The 24,704-nt window shown below is 36.9% G+C and overlaps 1 protein-coding gene across 3 annotated transcripts in view; it reads left to right on the forward strand.

The window, feature by feature from the left end:
• The window catches only part of Naaladl2 (N-acetylated alpha-linked acidic dipeptidase like 2), a 1,212,242-nt gene that overhangs the window by 759,787 nt on the left and 427,751 nt on the right, over nt 1-24,704 (forward strand). For all 3 annotated transcript variants that reach the window (XM_040754622.1, XM_040754621.1, XM_040754623.1), the window contains one exon: nt 19,677-19,827. In XM_040754622.1, the coding sequence (XP_040610556.1) occupies nt 19,677-19,827 (151 nt within the window). The remainder of the gene's footprint in view (nt 1-19,676; nt 19,828-24,704) is intronic.

Here is a 24,704-nt window from a genome sequence, read left to right on the forward strand (position 1 = left end):
TTTATACTCTGTCTTTATTCTGAGTCTGGACATTTTTCATATTTCCATATTACTTGAAAACCAGTATTTGTATTTCACTCTAAAAACATATATAATCTTGGAAAAATACAGTACTTAACTGCTTGATATTTTTCTAAAATTTATGAGACATAACAAAGTTTAAGAACAGTGAGTAGTCCCAAAATTTTCCTAGAATGGCTGTGTGGCTGTGATAATGAAATGATGTATCTCAATCTTTTAAACTACAAATTCAAAAACAGGAAATTATCACACATAATAATCATCCTTTAAAATTATTTCTGTTATCTTTAAAATTATACTATAATTGCATTATTTCCCCATTCCCTTCCCTCCCTCATACTCTCCCATAAAGCCCTCCTTGTTCTTTCAAATTCATGCCCTCCTTGTCATCTTATATCTCTATTAAAACATGTAGAATGGTCATGTTTGTATGGTACAGCCCTAAATCAAATACATATAGAAATTGTTAAATATAAACCTATGTGGGGCATTGTGTTTTCAATTCTTGGGGAAAAATGATGTTTTTTGTCAACACAGTGCTTCTTTTTTTTATATTTTATTTTCCAGTTTAAATTTAGATAAGAAACAAGGTTGCTTCACAAGTCAGTTCCAGGTCCCTCTTCCTTTCCCTCCCCTCCTCCCGTGCCCTCACCCCAACCCACCCCCGTTATTCCCTCATTCCCCCAGGGAGGGTGAGGCCCTCCATGGGGGTGTCCATAGTCTGTCATTTCATATAGGGCAGGGCCTAGACCCTTCCCCAAGAGTTCAGGGTGAGAGTGCACCTCACATTGTTCTATGGGAGTCCAAAGTCCGTGTGTATACTTGGGATGGGTACTGATCTGCTGCCCAAGGCTCAATAGATTACCTAGGCCTCCTCACTGACACCCAGATTCAGGGGGTCTTGATCAGTCCCATGCTGGATTCCCAGGCTGATGCCTGGGATTTAAGAGTTAACCTTTGTCTGGTCAGCTGTTTCTGGGGGTTAAACTGGCCCAGTCTTAATCCCTTTGATCATCAGTCCTCCCTCTCTGTTACTGGCTTTCTTGAGTTCAGCTCAGTACTTAACCAAGGGAGTCTGCCTCTTCTTCGATCAGCTGCTAAGTGTTTCTCAGTGTAGTTTTGAGCCTGTCCTGAAACAGGCTCTATAGACCAGACTCACTCTGAATTCACAGATAGCTATTTGCCTCTGCCTGTAGAGTGATGGGATTAAGACATGTACCACCACCGCCTGGCTCTTTTGAAACGGTTTTATTGCAAAGGTGTTTTCATACATTATATTCTGATCATGTTTCCCTTCCCCTAACTCCTCTCATATCCTCTGCACTTAGCCAGCCATCTAACTCCACACCTTCTTTCTCTCTCATTAGAAAACTAACTGGCAAATTAAAACAAAGGAAAAAACAAGCAAACCAGGATTTAGGAAGGAAGGAAGGAACGAAGGAAGGAAGGAAGGAAGGAAGGAAGGAAGGAAGGAAGGAAGGAAGGAAGGAAGGAAAGAAGGAAGGAAGGAAGGGAAGAAAGAAGGAAAGGAGAGACAGAAAGAAAAAGTACAAGAAGCACACAAAACTAATAAAAACACTAATGGTGACCATAATTTATAAGGAAAAATATCAGTAATATGAAAAATACCCAAACAAAGAAATGAGGGACAAAAAATATCTACAAAAATAGCATTGGTTGTTTTGTTTTGACCATCTACACAAGGCATGCAGCCTATGATTGCATATATGGTTGATACAACTCATGAGAGAAATGAAGAAAACTGGGTTACTTTTGTTTTTGTGTGTATTTTTTTATTTTAACATGTGGGTGTCAGTTGTAAATTCTTTCATGGATAGGCATGGGAACCTGTGTCTACTCCCCCTCTGAGCACTGGAATACTATGTGAATTAAGCATGTTCAGGTCCTGTGTGGACTGCCACTGTGTGTCAGGTCGGTCCTATTTTGTCTGGAGGACACTGTTTGATAATCTTGAAACAAAAACGGGATTTCTAACCAGCAGTAAGCATTTGAACATACATGTAACAAAAGGCTTGGAAGAATGCATTTCTTTAACAGTGTATGTCTTTTGTCTTTGTCTGTGAGCAATTCAATTATTTTTTTCTTAAATGAATTAAGTAAAGCTTATTGAGTCTGATAGGCCCTTGTTTCCAGGGAACAGCAATTCAATTTCATTTTTTAATTGGAAATGAACATTGTGAATTTCTTAGCCTGCTAAGCAAGATCTAGCAATAAAGTATCCACTTAATTTGTATTAAGATTCTGGAACTTAGTGTAGAGAATGAGTAGTATAGTTTATATTTAAACATCTCACAATGTTCTCTTTCAGAAGTTTCCAATTACATACACTGCTGTTCTATAACAAACTACTTTCAAATTCTAATAAAACTGTTATCACAACATGAGGTACACTTACTCAATTAAAACAAAAGAACTGGGATTGACATGTAAAACAAGCTATTTAAAATTAAAATATAAAAAACAAAAAAGACAATATAATTCTTATCTCCATTTGATGCACATGTTAGTGTCTGAAGTGTCTACAGATGCACGGAAATGGAAGATATGTTCATTGAGATATCATTTTTCTTAAATATTCTTATTTTAATGCAGTGTACATGTATTACTATGGGCTAGATATTTCTACTTAAGAAACTGTTCAGTGTAGGAATATTAAGAATTATCTTTAATATTTCAGTTATAGAAGAGATTTTTTGTAAACAAAATAAATAAAATACTTAATTTTCACTCATATACATCAAAATATTCAGACACATAACCAGAAGCTATTTTTTGTGGTGCATTTGGAAGGCTTAGAGCTTCAAAATGGCTATATATCCCCAAATAACTGCATAAACAAGACAAGGAAAACGAAACCATTCCCAGGATAGATGGTAGGGAACAATAAAGAGAGAAGCAGCAGGATACATATGACCAGACCAGGGAAATTGGAGAGGGGAGCCCTTAAGAGAGGGAAGGTAAAGGCAGAAGAGAGATACTTCATCCTTATTAGTTAAAACCCCTGCATTCCTCACATTCCTCCAGTTTTTAAAGTGCACATTTAAGTAAGAACATTGTTAGAATACAATTTGAAGAGCTAAGTGTAAATTTTCAAGCAATAAATGTAGACCCTATAATTTTTCTCTTATTTTCTTTACTGAAGCAGAAAATTATCTAATCTCGGGTGCACATGTGCTTGCCCATCTACAAGAGGAGCTCCAGTCTCCTCCTTCCTGTCCCATCTTCTCTCCCCCATACAAACATAAGCACTAAAAATGGCTGCCATTAAACTGTGTGCCTATCTTATGATGTGCTCTCTATACATAGGGTTCACACGCCTTTCTGTTTCTTTTGAATATGATTTACATTACTTAAAAAACTTCACCATAGGAAGTCCATTTGTATGCCAGGGATAAACACTGAGACACTGCCCAGGGACCCATAAGTTGCCCAAGCCTCCTCACTGACTCTCACACTCAGGGGGTCTGGATCAGTCCCATGCTGGCCTCCCAGCTGTCGGTCTGAGGCCCAAGAGCTCTCCCCTGTTCAGATCAGCTTTCTGCTGGTTTTGCCAGCCCATACTTTGCCAATTTGCTCATTGCTCCTCTCTCTCTGTCACTGGGTTCCATGGGTTCAGTTCAGTGTTTAACTGCTTCCATCAGTCATTGGATGAAGGCTTCAGGATGCTTATAGACATCAAGTTCATTATCAGGAATGGGCATTCAAGGTGGTCTCTCCACTATTGCTTAGCTTGCCATTTGGTATGCTTTAGATCACTAGAGGTCTCACTGGTGCCAGATCTGTCTTCTAACCTATGATTTCCTCTTCAGGGTTCCTCTCTCAGCCTGGACTCTTAGGGAAGTACCTGGACCCTGCCCTGAGTGAAATGACCGACTCTAGATATCCCCTATGTGGAAGGAATTGGCAATAGGGTGGGAGGCTGGGGGGGATGGTGGGGGGGGGTGCGGGAGGAGGGGAGGGAGAGGGAACTGGGATTGACATGTGAAGCAAGCTATTTAAAATTAAAAGAAAAAACTTCACCATATCCGTAGATGAAAAAAATTCATGCAGTTGTTAAAATGAGTCCTCCCTCTACAGTATTGGCTGAGACGGATGAAATCACACCAGAAAACTGTGACAGGCAAGCACCCTTTAACTTCATTACTTCATTGAACACTTTAATAAAGATGGCTGAAGATAACATCTATTTTTAATGCAATTTTTCTATGCAACAAATATTGCAAAAGTTGTCAAAATATGAGTATGTTTTTAAATGATGAAATTTGAGATCGTATTATTACTTTCTAATTATCTAGCAACAATATGGATACTGGAAATGAAAGACACAAAGAGTAACTTTTAAGGAAAATTCCTCCAGTCTGAAATCTGCCACTAAAAATAGAGTAGTCTTGACCTGGTAATCTTCATGCCATGTGTGCCTCATTTTTGCAATAAGACTACTCCAAGTTAATTTGGAGCTGTACTGCAATAATCTTTTAACATGGTATAAAACATAAATACCAAGGGATACCTCGTTAAGTGCTTCCCTCTCCCCTATCACTATTCCCTCTTCCCTTGCTCTCTTTTATTCAATTGTGATGTTACAAATTGAAAACTTTTGCTTCAGACCTTTGCAGTAAGATTAACTTTCTGATGATTCCAAGGTATCCCCCTATAAAAAGTGAAGTCACTTCTTATTAGTGTCACTGGGGTTGTTGAAGTAAGTCTTTATGCATCATGTACAGCAATTTGAAATCACAAGTTGAGGTGTAGAGTGATTTCTAAGAAGAATGCTGTGATCATCCTTGGGTACATTTTGTCTGATTGCAGTAAATTGTCTTGCTTTAATAGTCTTTTCCAGATAACAAAAAAGTGAGTTTATTTCTGAAACATAGCACAGAAAGTAAGGCTCTACAGAGCTATTTAGTGTCATCATTCCCTTACAATACACAAGTAAAGGCCAAATGCATGCCTGCTTGTGGGAATAACAGTCACAGGAATTTCTGTAATAAAATGTTAGCTGTGAGTTGTTGAGTGATAATATTGTTTACAAAGTGACTTGTTTATATTATTTTTTAGTTTTTCATCTATTAAGAATTATTTAATTTACATGTACAAGAATATATCATGTAATATAAGATTTATGGTATTTTATTTATATTTTGTACTAGTTTATTTTATTAATTACTGGTTTCCTTTGTTTTGCATATTTTTGTTTTGTTTTGTTTGAGATGTGGTTTCGCTATGTAGCCCCAGCTGGCCAAGAATTCTGCTTCTGCTTCCTGAGTGCTGTGATTGAAGGCATACACCACATCCATTATTTAGTATTTGCAGACAGTGTCTTATGTATGTAGCCCAATGTGAGTTTTTGCTATGTTATTGAGGGTGTCCTTCTGTCCACCACCAATTAGTGACTGCTATTAGAGGCATGTATCACTGTATCCAGCTAGGATCCATGTTTTAAAATAGCATGGTCAGTTTACAAGATATCTTTGTGTATTCTTTTAATATTTATTAATTCCCACAATAGAACCCTTATCATATCTTGGTGGTTTATTTTAACGGTTTGAACTGACAAGTATGCAATTCCCACATTGCTGACAGGAGTGTCTTACTAGAAAAAAAGTCACAGCAGGAGCCATCTCTATTTTATAAACTCACCCTTTAGCCAATGTTTGTATAAAGGGTGACTATATTACTGAAAGGGAAACATTGTGTTAGTTGGGGTTTCCATGGCTGTGATAACAAGACCAAAATCAACTTGGGGAGGAGAAGGTTTATTACAGCTTAAAGTTGTAGTGTGTCATCCATGAAAGTTAGGACAGGAATTGAAGGCAGAAAACTGGAGGCAGGAGCTGATGCAGAGGCCATAGAGGACTGCTGCTAACTAGCTTGCTTTTCATGGCTTCTTTAGCCTGCTATCTTATAGCACCTAGGACTATCAGCATATGGTTATCATCACCCACATTGAGCTCAGACCTTTTATTTCAGATACAATCAAGAAAGTGCCCTAACAGCTTTTTCAGAGGCCAATCAAGTGCATATAGTTTCTCAATTTGCTCTTCCAAAATAACTCTAATTTACATTAAGCTGATAATAAACTAGGAAACAAAGATGCACTGCGGTAGAAAAATGGAAACTCCTGTTTAATCCCCAAAATGGTTCTTATGCCAAGCCTTCAACAGTCAGTTTTAGCAGGTATATAATGAAAATTCAAATGAGTAATATTAAATTATCTGACTATAAATCAATGAATGACTTAAAATCAGCACCTGTCCCACTGCAGATGCGTAATAAATACTTGATGATTTCAACTACATCTGTTTTCCTTAATCTTTGTCACAGCTTACTTGATACTTCCTTATGCGGGTATGCTATTTTCTCTGTGGGTTGCTATAACAACACGCCACAGGTTGGGTTATGTAAAGAGCAAAAATTCCCAGAAATCTCTCAGAAATTTAAGGAACAATGTATTGACATGGTCTTAGAATTTTTCTGAGCTTTCTCTTCTTAGTTTTCAGTTGTCTCCTGCTTCCCTGTATCACTATCTTCTGATGATTTCTCTGTGTGTGTGTGCATGTGTTTGCATGTTTGTGTATATGTGTTTTGGTGTGTACTTGTGTTTGAACCTGAATATGTACAATGTATGCATGTCTTTAGGTGCCTGTATGTGTCTGTATACAGGTACCTGGGAACACATTTGTTTCTGTGTATATATATATATATATATATATATATATATATATATGTGTGTGTGTGTGTGTGTGTGTGTGTGTGTGTGTGTGTGTGTGTGTGTGTGTAGGTTGGTACACAGGGTGTGTTCTCTTAGGTATTTTGAGGAAGGTCTCTACATGGCCAAAGGCTCTCCCAGTAAACTAAGTTGCTGGCCAATGAGCCTCAGGAATCAAAACACATCCACCACAGTAGCACTGGGATGATAAATATATGCATATGTCACCACATCCAGCTTTTTCATTTGGGTTGAGGAGATAGGGCCCTCAGTTCTGTGCAGCAAATACTTTGGTAACTAATCTTGCACTCCTTCTATGTTTAAGGAGTACCTTTTGGGACTAGGGTCCACTCATTTGACTTGTTTGAACATTAATGACCTTGTTCAAGGTTATACCTACAATAATAGCTGCATTTTAAAGTGCACCGAGTGTGAGGATTTCTACATGTGGGTTTTGAGGGAACCTTATTCAGCTGGAAAGAGCAAGCCTATATGTTGAACTACCGTCTTTCTACATTGTCCTCATGCTTTCCTTCTGAGATCTCAAAAAGCTGAGCTAGCTAAAATGGCCCAATGCAATTGCTAATGCTGTAGCAAGGCTATGCAGGCGTTGAAGGATGGAAAAAAGAACCATTAGCCTTTGATGCTGGAAATGACCCTAAGGTGCCTTGAATTTTGTGCAAGGAAAACCAAAAGTATAAGGTTAGCAAACATCAGTCCTAAAGGATGAGTTGACAATTCGTGAGGATGGCTGAACTCAGCTGCTGAATTCAACTGATACTCTCTAACTAGACACTGTAGCAGTGACTTAAGCATAGAAAATAACAACAGGACAATGAAAGCTACTCAGTTGAAAATAGGAATAGAGGTATAAGGAGGAACAGAAAGCTATAGAAGTTTCTTTTCTTCTATCTGCGGATTTGAATTTAGTTGTCTGATTTTTTTCCAATTTACTCAATACCTGCTCACAGAAATGAATACAGAGCAATGTTGACTACTATTTTCGGCAGTATAATTCCTGAGAAGCTTAAAGTATTATGAGGTCTTTGCAACAGCCCATTACTTGACTGCAGAACTGGTACTTCCATTTGACATTTGATTATTTGGCAATTGATTGTATACTATACAAAATGAGAAATGTCTAAATATGGCTCATGATATGATGTATGGAATCAGCAACCTTGAAATGGCCCAATTCATTCATGTACAAGACCTTGTCAGGAAGACAAACATCACAATGTCAAAACCTTCTAGGCAAATCACCTACAGTCTGTCTCTACTCCTCAATGATGAAATAGAAATCAGAACAAAATAAGGCTAATTTTAATTTGTATTTTAAAGAATGATAGAGACTATAACACATTTAACAAAACAGTTTGATTCCAAAAATTTAAAATAATCTGGCTTAATACATACAGTCACACTGTAACAATATCTGTGAATTCCACAACTAAATTTATTGCATGAGCTTCTCATTCATATTGTGTGAGCAAAAAAACAAAATAGCATTTCTGTAGGACAATTTCAGTATATATAGAATAAATATGAAACATTTATCCATTCAATCATTCATTAGTTGATTAGTACACTAAAACATACACATGTTCAGGAACAGTAGAAAAGGAATTCTTTTGCCACTCTCTCCACTAGGTACTAAGTAAATAACTTGAAACTGCATTGGTCAAAATTTGTTATTGTTAAAGTGTTCCTCAAACACATTTTAATTATTAGAAGGAAAAACAAAATAAAATATTACTGACATTGAACAAACTTTAAAATCTGGGTTTCTGTACTGTAGTGGCAGGAGTGCATAGTTTTTAAAATACTAACTCTTCCTGGTGGATGGTTCTTCTTGAGTATAAACTTGGTAAGAGTTATAATTGAGTGGCAGAAAGGACTTGAGCATGTCTATGGAAGATTATTAATTTGGAAATGGTATACCACTGTGGGTGGAAACATCACATGGGTAATTATCTTTTCTGTGCAGCAATAAGAAAATTAGCTGAGCACATGTATTCGCCACTGTCTGCTTCTTGATTTATGATGCCATGTGACCAGATACCTCTAGTTCCTAATCTGTTAATTCCCACCCATGGTGGACTATAACCTTGAAATTGTGAATCAAAATAAACCCTTTTTCCTAATTAGTTTTCTTTAGGATATTTAATCATAATATGAAAAGTAACTAAGACCCCTGGTATACCAACTTGAATGTGTCTCGGGATACCTAAGGAAGTCCTTAGTGACTAGTCTAACGGGCATGTCTGGTACATTAATCATAAGGCGATACCGTAAAAGTCAGGAAATAACTTTGAAGTAGAAGATTTGTGTTATCTCTACAGAATGAAGGTCACAGGTCAAACTTACTTTGCAAGGTCTAGTAAAATGGACTCTGTGTTTTAAAAAAGATGCAATTATGTGAAAAAGAAGTTGGTTTATTATTCCTATTTTCATGGAAAGGATATTGACAGATAAATAGAGATATATTAATTTTGGAAAAGTTAGCACTTAACAGTACAGACATTTTGAAAATTCATATTCAATAAATTTATACAGCACCTAACATATCTTCTTGAAATAGACTACTTATTGAAACATTCACAGTAGTAGAGATCTTTGAATGATAAACATAATGTTGAGAATTGTATTAAAACAGTGTTTCTTTAGCTTTACATTATTATATAATAAATAGTCATTGCATGAAGAAGCCCTGAAGTTTAGAGTATAAATATTATGAATACTCTTTAAAACAAAATTGGCACTGCATAGTATAATATCAAGCTCTATCTGAATCAAATGAAAGGATTCATCTGCATTCCCACAGATATGTTAATACAATACAATGATACTATTTTAATATTCCCTACATTTTATGTCTAATGGGAAGAGTAATCCAAAATTAAGTATCAGTATAATATCTTCTGAGAAAAGAAATCATAAAAATATTTTAAGAATATTTTTAATCAGAAAAATGCATTATATTTAGAGGATACATTTCTGGTCAAGAGTTAAAAAGTAAATTTATTGATATTGGTGTTTAGTTGTTGTTGAGACAGGGACTCATGTATTATGGAATTATTTTGAACTCTTAATGTAACTGGAGTGGATCCTGAACTGAACTCATTTGTACAATCTCCAGGTACTAGTATTACAGGCAAGTGCCACAATACATACTGTTAAATGAAAAATTGAAGTATGACAGCATGTAGATTGTGTGTGTGTGTGTGTGTGTGTGTATGTGTGTGTGTGTGTGTGTGTGTGTATTTCTTTCAACTGTGGACAGTGCATACTTGGACCACATACACCATCCCAGTTTGTGTGAGCAGAGTCTGCACAATAGTAAATTTGTCTAACAGCAGTTCCTGAGAAAATTTCTTGTTGTTAAACAATAGACACCAGCTTAAATACAATAATTAAGTCTCCGGTGACATTTTAAGATCACTGGGTTAGACTACCTACATGGTTTTTAATTTATACAAGAAAAGATGTTTGTGGAAAATGTTCAATTTGTACATTTTCTAGATGATGAAACTAAGAAGAGAAATCACATAAGCTGTCAAATTTTCATGTTGTCAAAATGGGCAATAGAAATCACTTTTGCATTTATTTTGATTGACATGGATTTGCTTGTAAGTCACGGAACCCTTTCAAGGAAGGAGAAAAGTCTGAGCTAGTCCAACTGAAAGGAAGGTGGATGAGCAGCATCTGCATAAGCATCTCTTTTCTTTCTGTTATCTGCTTCTTGTTTGCCACCAGATTCCTGCATGGTGCATATTGTGTCGGCCTGAACTCTCCAATCTGCAAACCATTTCTGTATGGTTAGCAGCATGAGGAGACCCAAATAGGAAGCTGTAGTTTAAGAATTGTCTCCTAGTTTCAGGAATAATTCAGCTAATACAGTCATTATCCAGAGACTAATGTTATCCTAGATGCAAAAGGTGCTGGACAGGCTAAATGCTCTCACCTGTGATGATGGGCAGTCTTTCTGCCCCAAAAAGAAATGCCACATGCTCATGTGCTCTCACTCCTTTATACTGGATTGCTCTTAATGCATTTATTACATACTAATAAATATATAATGCTTATAGTAAACTATGCATAGTCTACTTACTTTGATAAAACACTTATCAAAGCTAACTTGTGGAGGCAAACGATTTATTCATCCTACACTTGATGGTAAGATTCCATCATCAGAACAGTGATAGTAGGAGCTCCAGCACAAACCTAGTATCAAGAACTCAAGCAGAGTTCATGGAAGAAGAGTGCTTACAGGCTTGTCCCCCGTGGCTTGTTTAGTCTTCCTTATTATGCAATTCAGCATCTGCCCAGGGTAAATAGAACCCACAATGTTCTAGATTCTTTCCTATCAATTAGTAATCAGGAAAATAACTCTCGGAAATGCCCACAATCTATCCTGATGGAGGTAATTCCTCATTGAGTTTTCCCTTCCAGTATGCCTCGTGTTTGTGTCAAGTTGATAGCATATCCATCCATCCTTCCATCCATATATGTATATATATATGTATATATATATATGTGTGTGTGTGTGTGTGTGTGTGTGTGATTCATTGATCAGTAGGTTTCTTCAACATTTTAGCTAGACTAAATCTTAGCATGCTCACAATGCTTTGCCAATGTGCTTAGGACCAGTTTCTGTATGATTTAGTGTACTCAAATGTATTGGTACATAGCTTTGTTTTGGAAATTGCATCCTTTACTTCTAACTGCATTGGAAATCTACCAATAAATAATTCATGAAATTAAGAGTTACTGAATTAAGTTACTAAATGCAAGCTAAAGATGACACTTGAGACCAAATTTAAAAACACAGAAGTGCTTGCCACAAGGCCAATAATTGCAAAGGAGGATGGAAGAGAAAGCCAGTTCACGTAAGTATTATACCTTAAAGACTCAGGGAAGCAAACTACCTTAGAAAAGGAATATTTAGTTTTCCCCACTTTTTCATTATAGTTAATCAGCTGCAGAACAATATGATGCTTTATATACTTTTATAAAAGTGTTCACAGCATAGTACACACAATACATACAAATGAATAAAAATTGACAATTGCCATATATTGCTTTTTAGTAAAGTAAATTTCAAAAGCAAAAGGTTCAATAAACATTGTAGTCTAAAACGGTATTATTTTGAAGAAACTTGCTTTTCTAAGTACAGACAGATGAAGCCAGAACCTTACATATCCTACTTAGGTGTTGTGCCTCTCAGCTATCTCTTCAGACAAAAGCATGGGCAGAAAACGAAAAAAAAGATAAAGAAAGAGAAATGGGAAAAAAGAAAGAATAACAAACAAAGGGAAAGGAGAAGGAAGAAGATGAGGAGAAATGGTGGAAATGGACAGAGAAACAGAGACAAAGGGCGAACCAAAACCACAGAAAGACATATGAGGAGATGACTGTAATAGACTATGCATTAGTTTTAATTAGACTGTAATTTATTAGCTTAAAAATAGGAAATACAGCTTAGTAAACTTAATGTACTAGTCAAGGTTTTCTAAAGGAAAAGAACTTATAGTATAAACACACACACGCACACACACTTATTATAATGTCTTATTAATCTATGGTGAAGCTAGTACACCAATATCTGTCTACAACAGAGAGTACAAGAATTAAGTAGTTGTGTAGCCCATGAAGCTGATGTCTCAGCTGGTCTTCATTATATGTGGAATTCCAAAGTAGTAGGCACTAACGTCATTGAAGGAATGGACTTGTTAGCTAGAAGCAAAATAATTAGGTAAAGATGGAAAGCTCCTTTCTTCAGTGTCCTTTATACAGACCGACACAAAAAAAGTGTGACCCAGATTAAAGGTGTATCTTCTCTTCTCAAAGATAGGATTTATAAGTGGGTCTTGCCAGAGTGGCATGTAAACCAGCCCCTAGAATATGAGCTTGAGAGATCTGGCCCCAACATTTCTCTACCATATGGTGGTGAGAGTGAGGGAGAGACACCGCCCTTGCTACCTGTGGCAGTTACGGAGCAGGCCCTGATGTCCTAAGAGTTGGAAAGCTGACCCTGTCCCTCATTGGCTGCAGCACTAAGGAAAGTCGCCCCTTCACCTCACTTGGGCAACACTGAAGATCTGACCCGGATGGTGTAGATGTGGGTGAGCTGACCCTGAGGGCATGAGAGCAGGAGAACTGGCCAGTCCCTTGCTCTTGGAAGCATAGGGTGAAATAGCTGGAGCAATGCTGGAGAGCTCATCCTGGTGGTGAGAATGGCAGGGGGGAGCTGGCTGGCCGACCAATCCTACAACTACCCAGGACCAGAGCCAGGGTTATGAGGTGAACCACCCCAATATACACATCATTTATGATCTGTTGGAGCATGTGAAGGGGCCTCTCCTGAAGATCCAAAGTTGCAGGATCTCAGTTACACAAGGCAACAACAGGAAAACCAACAGGAGTCCTAATGAGGGCCCATTTATCCATGGTGTAGCAGAAACCAGACACTACAAACTACACCAATGACTCTTTGCAATGAATACTTGCAAGCAAAGATGTATGGACTAAAGAATATGCGGCGTAAATCACTGTGTTACACTACAGCTTCCATGATGATAGTTTCTTTTTAATTTTCATTTCTTCTCTGTTTTTATGGGTGTGGGGAAAGATGCAAGGGCAGAGGATGGATAAAACTGAATGGGAAGAAGAATGGGAAAGAGATGCATGGTGTGGAAGACACAAAGAATAAAAAGTTTAAAAAATAAAATAATTAAAAAGCAAGAGTTTGCTTGTTAAGTTGAACCTATCTGCTTCACAAAGTTTGTCAGAATTATATGAGGTTGAGACCTCACATAGTCAACAGGACTCATTCATTGAGCATCATATATATGCTGGACATTGTGATGAACAGCACCTAAACTCCAATGCCAAGGGATGCACATTGCATCATTCTATACAGTATCCCTTATGTTTAGTTGCCACACATTTGTGTGGTTACTATGATAATACTGTCTTGAGAAAGGCATTCTTTGTTGATTTACATAGGATGTGGTTTTCTGGCTCTTTTAGGCTAATGGTAAGATATGATAAATTACATAGCTCATCATCTGGTGGAAGCACACACAAATACACTCAGTATAGCTATTAATGAGACTTCAGACAAAGAATAGTTAGAGAAGACTATTTTAGATAGAAAGAAATACATGTGCAAAAGTCCTGGTGTCTACAGTATCTATGTTTGTTTCTTTGTGTCTAAGTTGTTGAAGATTCATGAGGAAGAGCAATAGAGAGAAAAATCTGTCACCCCAGTATTCACCAGTTACATTTCCACATAAAATCTTGTTCAAAGAAAAAATGGCAAAGTTGGAAAACTATTGGTTATGTTAGTTACTCCTTTTCTAACTGGGGAAAGTGAGGAGCAAGGTAGAAGGAATTTGTTCAAGTGAAAGAATAAATTAATACTGAAATCACAAAAAGAAGTCGGTGTTCCCACTTCAAATGATTTAATTAAGACAAGACATACCTCCCAGGTGTGCCCAGACATTTGGGTTTTAGTTAATTTCAGATGTAGTCAAGCTGACAACCAAGAAGAGCCTTCACACTCATTAAACAAAAATGTTTTGTTCTAAAGCTTTAAAAACACATTTCACAAAACATATTTGTACAGAATTTTATCTGCATAGGTATTTAATTCAATATAAAATAGAAATTATTTGCAATAAATTGATTAAATAACAATTTATATCCTCTTGATATATTATTATTTATATAATCTATACAATATGTATGGAAATTATATAGAATTTATCAACATAGACAAATATATATTATATATTAAGAAGTGATGGAAAACTGTTTAATAATATTAGTCTATCATTTAAATGTGAACTGAGATAGTTATTAATACAGGCCCATACAAAATTATAATCTTAAAACATTATTAAATTTTGTTACAATTTTTTTTTTTTTTTTTTTTTTTTTTTATTTTGCTTCTTGTTGTTAAAGATTAATTTCTTTTTATTTTATGCATATGGTCATTTCGCCTGCATTTATGTCTGTACACTATGTGCATGCAGTGCCCGAGGAGACCAGAAGAGGGCATAATATTCTGTGGAACTGGAATTACAGATGACTGTTAGTCACGTTTTGTGGGTGCTGGGATCTGAACCCAGGTCCTTTGCAAGGGCACCAAGTATTTTTTTTTCAGTTTAATTTCCTAAGATACCGTGCTTTATTCATGGATTTTGGAAAATTTAACATGAATATGCTTTTAGGTATAATATTCTTAATTCTTTTTTTTTTTTTTTTATTAATATTTTTTTATTTTCCATTTTAAATTTAGATAAGAAACAAGGTTGCTTCACAAGTCAGTACGAGGTCCCTCTCCCTTTCCCTCCCCTCCTCCCGTGCCCTCCCCCCATCCCCCCCCCGTTATCCCCTCATTCCCCCAGGGAGGGTGAGGCCCTCCATGGGGGTGTCCATAGTCTGTCATTTCATATAGGGCAGGGCCTAGAATTATTTCACAAATGTCCATTTCATAATGATCACATCTTGCTACTGAACAATAAAATCTGAGCATTCTTAATCAAAGGTGTTCATTTTAATTAATTCTGAAATCATATTTGTCAATATATTTTAAATTAAATTTATATTAGAAACATGCTTGATTCACATGTTGATCCCAGCTCCTTCTCCCACTCCTCCTCCCTTGCTCCTCTACCAGTCCCCTCAGCCCCCCACCCAATCCCCACACCATTCCCCAGTGAGGATGAGGGCCTCCCTGGGGGATCTCCAGAGTCTGTCACTTCATCTGGGGCAGGGCCTAGGATCTCCCCCATGTGTCCAGGCTGAGAAAGGATCCCTTAATATGGAATGGGCCCCAAAAGTTCATTCGTACACCATGGCAAACACAGCTCTACTACCCAAGGCCCCAGAGATTGCTAAGGCCTCTTCACTGACACCATAATTCAAGAGGGTCCCATGATGGTCTCTCAACCATCAGTCTGGGGTCCAAGAGCTCCCCCTTGTTCAGGTCAGCTGTCTCTGTGGGTTTCACCAGCACGGTCTTGACTCCTTGGCTCATCACTTCTCCCTCTCTGTCACTGGGAGTTCAGTTCAGTGTTTAGCTGTGGGTGTGTGCTTCTGCTTCCATCAGTTATTGCATGAAGGTCTAGGATGGTATATAAGGTAGTCATCAATCTCATTATCAGTAAGGGGCAATTAAGGTAGCCTCTCCACTATTACTTAGTTTGCCAGTTGGTGTCATCCTTGTAGATCTCTGGAAATTCCACTAATGCCAGATCTCTTCTCAAGCCTATAATGACTCCCTCTACTATGGTAGCTCTTATCCTGGCCTCCTCCATTCTTTGCCCTATTCAACCTTATTGCTCCCCTATATCTTTTTCTCCCCTCCTCTTCTCCCCTCTCTTTTTCCTGGTTCCCTCTTCCCTCCTGCCATGCTCCCAATCTGCTCAGGAGATCTTGCTTCACTCCCCTACTCTGGAGTATCATGCATGTCTCTCTTGGGACCCTCCCTGTTTCCCAGACTCACTGGCAATGGTATTCTAATTATTTTTAATTAGTACACATCATTGTTTATTACACCCAAAACTATAAAGTATAAACCATTTCACCAAATGACATTAAAACCGATACTTATATTTTAAGTAACTGTTTTCATTTTCTTTTCATACCTTATGTTGTTTGGGTGATGGCTGATGTTGGTTGTTAACTTAAGTGAAGAACTGCTTTCATCAGATTAGCCTTTGCTCATGTCATGTCTGTAAACATTTCCTTGATTGTTGATCGACTTGGGAGGGCATAGGCAATGTTAGAGATGCCACCTTTGGAACAGTGGCCCTAGAGTGTGTAAGAAAGGTAGGTGAGTGTAAGTCTGAAAGCAAGTCAGAGAGCAGAATTTACCCATATTTACAGAATCAAGTTCCTGTCTTTAGTTACTGCTGTGGCCTCCCTTCATGATGGACTGTAACATGTAAGCCTGTAGGTGGAATAAATCATTTCCTCTCTTAAGCTGGAGTTCTCCATATTACAGCAACAAAAAATAAAGTAGGGTGTGTATGTATGTGTGTGTGTGTGTATTGTGTGTGTATAGTGTGTGTGTGCAGCATGTGTGAGACATGATTGTGTGTACATGTGTGTGTGATGTATGTGTATGTGTGTGTGTGATGTGTGTGTGTGGTGTGTGTGAGATGTGTGTGATGTATTTGTGTGTAGTATGCGTCAGTGTGTGTTGTAAGTGTAAGTGTGTGTGATGTGTGTGTGGTGTATATGGTGTACATGGTGTGTAAGTATGTGGTGTGTGTGTGATGTATGTGTATGTATGTATGTGTGCAGAGTGTGTGAGGTGTATGTGTACATGTGTATGTTATGTATGTGTATGTATGTGGTGTATGTATAACCGTGTGTGATGTGTGTGGTGTATGTGTATTGTGTGGTGTGTGTGATGTATGTGTATGTGGTATGTGTCAGTGTGTGGTATGTGTGTAAGTGCATGTGATGTGTGTGGTATATGTGTGGTATGTGTGGTGTGTGTGGTACATGTGTTGGTATATATATGATGTGTGTGTTGTGTGGGTATGTGCTGCATGTGTGACAGGTGTGTTGTGTATGTGTGTCAGTGTGGTGTGTGTGGTATGTGTATATGGTGTGTGTGTGTATTTGTGTGTGTGCGTGTGTGTGATATAGTGAAAAAGCTTGGCCCTTGCCCTCAAAACAGGGTCTAGTAGGGATGAGAGTGACAGTCTTTAGTCTATTGCACAGTTCAGTAGACAACGTGAGTAGTAATTGAGAAGTAATGTCATATTTCTGAATCAGTAGTAACAATCTACATTCAACATTGGGTTAATCTTTGTTTTATTGCTTTAATGCTCTCTAATTACTTTTATCTTTGATAGATAACAAATAGACACAGCAAATCATGATTATTGTTATTCATATCATATTAAGTCACACTAAGGTGCATAACAAACATAAATAAGTTAAGCTACTTTAAAAAGAAAACTACAACATTGAAAATGTCAAGATCATCTTCTTGTTGTAATTTTACATTATGTATTTTTAAATAACAGAATAAATCTTTCCATCAAGCATCTTGAAGGAGGTAACCTTGGTCTGCTCTCAAGTATTTCCTGGTAGAATCAGACAAGAAAGGATTCTTCACAAGCAAGACTCTCAGGAGGTTGTTTGGAATGCTTTAACTGCCCTCTCTCCCAGGTGGTGTTGGGCATGCAGGCAGGATCTTGGAAGGTTCATTGCAGTAGCTAGTTTCCAAAAAGCATAAGCAGAGGTATTCCATTCTTAACTGGTAGGACAGGCTTGCCTCTGGAGGATGTACAACAGTATCTGGCTGCTTTCTTCTCTGGAGAAGGACAGAATAGCCAGAACAGCATTAATCTAAAAGTAGAACTCTATATGATGAGATAATTTCCTAGTCCCACAAAAATATTTAATCTTTGGACAATTAAAGAAGAGAAAGAATGAAAAAGTCTATAGCAGAGAAAACAATCATATATGAACAATATAGGAATGTTGCCTAGGAGGTAGAAGGGAGTAGTCAAGACCTCTGATTGGACTTACTGATTGAGCAGGGGACATTTATATCAAACTCTTGCCCTAAGGCTCAGCAAGATTGTAAGAGCCAGAGATCAGGAAGGAATGGGTAGAAAGTGTATCTTCTAAACATGTATAACACTGAATTGTGAACTCAGGGCAGCTGTGGTTGCCCAGTGCTACAGTAACTGACTTAAAACTAAGCTCGTGTATATATGTGCAGAAATCATTGGACTCAGTAGGTGACTGAAAATTAAATCAGAACATAACAACAACAAAACAAGGACATACAGTTGGAAGGGGACTTGGCAGGGAATCAAAAACAAGTTGGAAGGATGGGGCAAGGGGGGATGAGAAGAAGTATTATTCAGATGCATTGTATGCATGTTATTTCCAAAGAATAACAAAATGCCATATTTAAAATAAAAATAAAACTACAAAATTCATTCATGTTCCACACGTACACTTCTTCATGTGTTAAAAGTAATTAATATAATATATTTTTCTTGACTTGATACAAACTTAGTCTTACTTGAATCTCAATTGAAGAACTGCTTCTATTAAGACTGGTCTGAGAGCATATCTGTGACATATTTTCTTAATTGTTATTAAATAAAAGAGGGCCCAGACCACTGTATGTATTATACTTGGACAGGTAGTTCTGGGCTTTACAGGAAACCAGGCCAGCAGAAGAAAGTTAGCAATCAGTGTTGCTCCAGAGTCTTTCTTCAATTCCTTCTACTGAATTACTGTCTTGAGTTCCTGCCCTGAAATCCCTTGATAATGTGGAACTGTAAGACTACATTAGTTAGTTCCTGTTGCTTTGAAGAGACACCATGATCATATCAATTCTTATAAAGGAAACCATTTGATTGGAAGGCTCACAGTTTCAGAGGTTTAGTCCATGATCATCATGGAGGAACATGGTGACATGTAGGCAGACATGGTGCTAGAGAAGGAAATTGACAGTTAATTCATCTTGGTCTTCAGGAAATAAGAAGTGCAAAGAGACACTGGGCAGGGCTTGATCATATATGAGACCTCTATAGTGACATACTTTCTCCAATAACGTCATACCAACTCTGAAAAAGCCTTACCTCTTAATAGCACCACTCTTTATAAGCTTATGGGAGCCAATTGCATCCAAACTACCACAAAGACAAATAAACTCTTTATCCTCAAGTTGCTTTTGGTTATAATATTTATAAAAATAAAAAAAGAAAACTAAAACAATAGTGCATGACTCAAATTTTGGGGAAAAAAAGGAAATGAAAGTGACTTTTAAAAAATGTTGTAAGAATTGTTAATTATTTCATTTGTGAACAATAATGAAGCAGTGATATGTGAGCGTCTAATGTGTATATTGCCTTCACCTGTTTTTTATCCTATTTAGCTTTCCTTATTGGAAAAGGCTGGGTTTGGAGGTGCTCTTCTCTACACTGACCCTTGTGATATACCAAAGTCTGAAGATCTTAGCTCTGAGACATTTATGGTGACACTGAACCCAGGAGGAGACCCTTCTACACCTGGGTACCCCAGCCTTGGTAAGCTTGTTCTTGTAAGCCTCATATAGACATGATTTGTAAGTGTATGATATCTAATTTAGGCAATATATAGTAAAAGAAATAATTCTAAGTGCTGCATAGCTTTATCTATCAAACGTATTACTGCCAATCAGTTAGAATAAAGCATTTCTAGAATCTATAGTCGGTTGCCCTTTCAGTAATATATGCAATTGGCAGACAGCAAGCATATTTTATTACTGATTAGTTTGTAAGATAAATTCAACCTGGGATGGGGAGATAACTCCATGTAGTTTCGATACACAAACACACCTGGGACTCTCGATTCTCATCTCTGCACTGGGACTGTTGTGATAACTTCAATGCTATACAGCGTCGAGTTGCACAACAGTGGAAGACACTAGAAATTATTTATGAAGAGATTCATCTGGATTGACCATTTATATGAGATTATAGATACTATCTTTATCTTAAGCATCCTTCTGTATTTTGAAAAGCTGTGTTCAACACAGTGGGGAACATGATTCACAGGCAGGACAACTATAGCTATGGCAGATGTCTACAGTGTTCTTACATTTCTTCCCAGTGTATCATTGACATGCAGTCTGTCCATATATTTAGGCTGATGGGACAGATCCTTAAACTGTTCTCAGGGCAATACCCCACTGACCATAAAGATTCAATTAGTAAGTAAACCACACAAAATGAGATTATTCATATATTCTATTGTCTTTCTTCAAAATATTACAAAATACATCATGATTTTTCTCAAATTCAGTTGTTTGTTTTTTAACATTATATATATATTAACTTTACTAATCATTTATTAAATTTTTCCAGAATTCTATTTTAATAAATTATTCAGTCAACTGATTACATCTTTGTCTTCTACTACAATAAACGTTCTGTAATCTCAATAAGCTGTACTTCATGTAGTTCCTTATTCTATCATTGGAAACTTGAAGTTATAGTAGTAGCTGTCTGTACTCCTACACTCTATAGGAATCACAGCGTAGAGTCTAGTTCTTTTATCTGTAACTGCCTTCATAGTCCTGTGTTATAATTCCTCTGCTTTGAAAAGCAGTATTTAGTGAACTGTTAAAATTAGTAAACTGTGAGATTAGCAAAAGCAGATAATTTATGAGTTCTTTGCTTATTTTCATAAGTTGTCTAGTTGGCAACATTTATCCTTAACCATTTTGTCTTTGGTTAGTTTGAAAATACAGAGTTCAGGCCTATCTAGCAAAATTCTGGGCAAAGTATTACGTTATCTCAGAGTGCTTTTCCTGTGTAATAGTGAAAAAACTTAAGCTTAAAATATTGCCAAGGTATGTATAGAATCAGTATTACTTTCACTCAGATTATTTAGTCTCATTCCTATGTGGCCATGCTACAATTATCAAAGCAATTAAAATAATATTTATATAACTTATCCAAACAATTCTTCCATTAGTTTTGTTGTTGTTTGTTCATTTGTATATCATACTGCCTGCAATATTGAATTACAGTCTTCGTTTGCTCATCCTGTTCTTTAATTCTCTCCATTGTATAATATTATCAAAGTATATTTTTTATAACATTAACACTTGACCTGCTGTTTTGTAGTATTGCCCCAGTAGCTTGTCAAGTACTTTATAATTTCCAGAATGTACTCTTGACATTTGTAGAGACACTGAAAAGAATTACCATCCCCTTTGGAGTGCTTATCAAAAGGAACATTATGTTGATGGGTATTAGTTCCCATGTTGCCATTGGTCCTTTAGTTTGCAGGTATTTGGCAGTTTTCTCTGCTGTCAGTTCGTTGTCATCACCCTATGTGGCAGTGCTAAAAACTTTACTTTCTTTTTTGAATTTTCAATGAGTGTCAATTGCTGTAGTAGACAGGATAATTTGCCAAGTGATCTGAAATTCTAGCATTCCTTTAGAATGTATGCTGGCTTTGAGACAGAGCCCCTCACTCTAACTTGAGGCTGTCCTCAACTTTCTATATTACATAGATTAGCCTCATAGTGTGGTAGCCATCCTGCCTCGGCCTTTTAAACTTTTGAATTGCAGGTTTGAGACACTACTTTGTTGTTCTAACTTTGGTACATGGCTACACCTTAATATACTGCAGTTTCAGCCAGAAATTTCAACTCTGCTGTTACCAGCCTGCTTCTCTAGCAATGCTCCAGCCCCTTCAAATCACAGCCTGGTGGGAATTATGTGCCTGCAGGCACCAGCTCTGTCACTGCCACTAAAGGTAGCTTCAAATAAATCTCTATTTTTCTATTTTAATAACACTTAAGATTCGAAGACAGAGGTGAAAATTCACTACCTCAGAGAGGTCCAGTATTAACTAGCTAAACTTTTCTTCTGTCAGCCAAAACAAAACAAAAACCATGCCACTTCAAATCCCTCTCGGCTACTTCCAGTGAATCTGTCACTTCCAGATGTCTGATGCTCTATGATTACATTCTTTCAACTAGTGGCTAACTCTGCTTCCTGACCAAATGTTAACTTCATTTAATTAACAAAAAAATGCAAACTCTGTGATTAAATATCCCCCAACACCACTCAACATAGAGTACATTTTCAAATAATGCTAGAAATTGCTGCCTGTATTCTCACAAGGTGAACCACTGTGTAACTATTGATCATACAATTTTATGTTGAAATTGTTAGATCTAAAGATGAACAGGATAATGTATTTTTTCTCAATGCCCATTAATTAGGTCCTAAATGGAAATTTCTTTTGCAACTACAAAAGAAATGCTAGTGGGGAAGGTGTGTTCCTTTTTCCAAGTGAAACCCAATATGACACAAAGGAGTAGGAAAGATAGTGAATGCTGTGGTTTACAACTGTCGTTCCAATACATGTATTTTCTTCTCTCTAAATTTTCTCAGTTTCTTTGTCTTACAGTTTCAGGTTACATTGCTGTTTATTGTTTTGTTTCTAATGGAATACTCGACCAGTATTTTGTTCATTGGGGTATGGATTTTGAGTCATAGATTTGTAAATATACAAATAATAGTTTATGGAGAACACAACAAACAAACAAAAAGAAGTTCTTGATTTGGTATTCTTCAACACTGTCAAGGAAATGATTATTGGAAGAACTAATTTAAAACTATTTATCAATGATTAGGAATTCTGTTATAATTTAAAGGTCATTAAGCTCCAAAGAAGTAGGATAGAGCAAAGAAAAACCCTAGAAGTTATTTTTGGGTGGTCTTATTATATTTGTAATTAAATTGAATAGTTCAGTGACTACTCTGTCATATAGTTAGTTTTATCAATGACTGCTGTCCTACTATTCTTATTTTGTCTGCATATTCTTTTTAGCCCAATTCAATATTTTCCAGAAATTTTGAATAAATTAAAATGTCAATAGAGACATTTTTATAATCGAATGGATATTTAATTAAGAACATTTTCATCACCTCAAACTTTCTGATTCAAGTCCAGTAAGAAAGTGTATAGAATAAAGAGCTTAACACAAAATTCTGTCCTCAGATTCTAATTGCCAGAATCCCTTTGGTGGAGGGGAGAGTTGACTACCACAAATTGTCCTGTGACCTCTAAATGTTCATCATGCCCCCAGAGACCTAGAAAATAAACCACACTCTGCTGGGATCTCAAGTGCAATTTTTATATTACTTAAAGTAGGTATTTATTAAGTCAAGGCTGTGGAAGTATTCCTCAAAAAACCTCAAATGAATTGCTCGAATGAGACACAGGGATTCCATTTAAGGACTTGCTGCTTCCTAAGCCTCATTGCCTAGTCAAGTCATTCCTGAATATTATTGAATCAGAGCAGGGAAGAAATAGTTTCTAAACTGCAGTTTCCCCTGTGATTCAGCAAAGAATGTCTTGGAGTCATCGCTTTAACAAAAGCAATCTTTTGAATACTTTCAGCATGGCTGTTTCTTTGAGCTTTATTTTTGACAGTAAAAAGAAGATTATGCTGCTCAGTATGTCTCTCACAAGGTAGTTTTAAGGAAATAGAAAACCTTGAATTCCAAGTCCTACTAAAATGGGAACTTTGAGGGAGTGAGCCATACATCTGTATTCAAACACACTCTGCTGATGATTCTGAAGCAACTCAAGTTTGAGGAGCACTGGGCTTGAAAAGCTTTATTATACTTCCTCTGCTTCATCCAAATTGGACCAGTGGGGCCAATGCTCTGAACCGTGTAACCTCTTGCTACTGTTCCCTCAGCATCTGGGCCTTTCATAGTTGCCCTCTCTACATCAGTCAGGATTCTGACATAGCATCCTGGATGTGCAGTCCAATGCTTGCTCTCAGCAGGCTAACAATACAAAGTCAATGTTGATGAATAAACAACTTCTTCCTGTCACATGAGTGATGCCCTGGATGGTGTTTGTTCATGTTTTTATCTTTAACTACAATCAAATGTGTGCTTCTTTAAAAAAAGTGAAACCACATAGGCCTGATGAGTTTTTCACAGAATATACATCTTTTTTCTAGTACATGGTAAGCCTTCCCATACATCTTCTGTGACTCAAAATACAATGCTATTGATAGCAACAGTTTAAATTTTTATTCAAGATATTAACTAATGAGTGTCGTAATCTATTATGTTAATTTCTTTGAGCTGTTCATGGTGTCATAAGCCTGTAAGGTCAGAAATTGGGATACTAGGCAGATGTTCACGAATTCTGTCATCTGTAGTTAAATAGTGAATTTGAGGCCTCCCTGGGATGCACTTTGTGAGCTTATATTAAAATGAAATAAACAACAGCAACAATAATACAATCAATGCCAACACCCAGAAAATAGAATTTATCAGATTTCAAGAGTTATCTTATCATGTCAAAGTTTTATTTTGTTGGTTTTTTTCTTGTCACTTTGTAGGAATGAACTAAGCCCATGTGTTTATACTATATACTTATA

This window comes from Mesocricetus auratus, unplaced genomic scaffold, assembly GCF_017639785.1.
Source record: "Mesocricetus auratus isolate SY011 unplaced genomic scaffold, BCM_Maur_2.0 Super-Scaffold_100011, whole genome shotgun sequence".
Classification (NCBI taxonomy): Eukaryota; Metazoa; Chordata; class Mammalia; order Rodentia; family Cricetidae; genus Mesocricetus; species Mesocricetus auratus.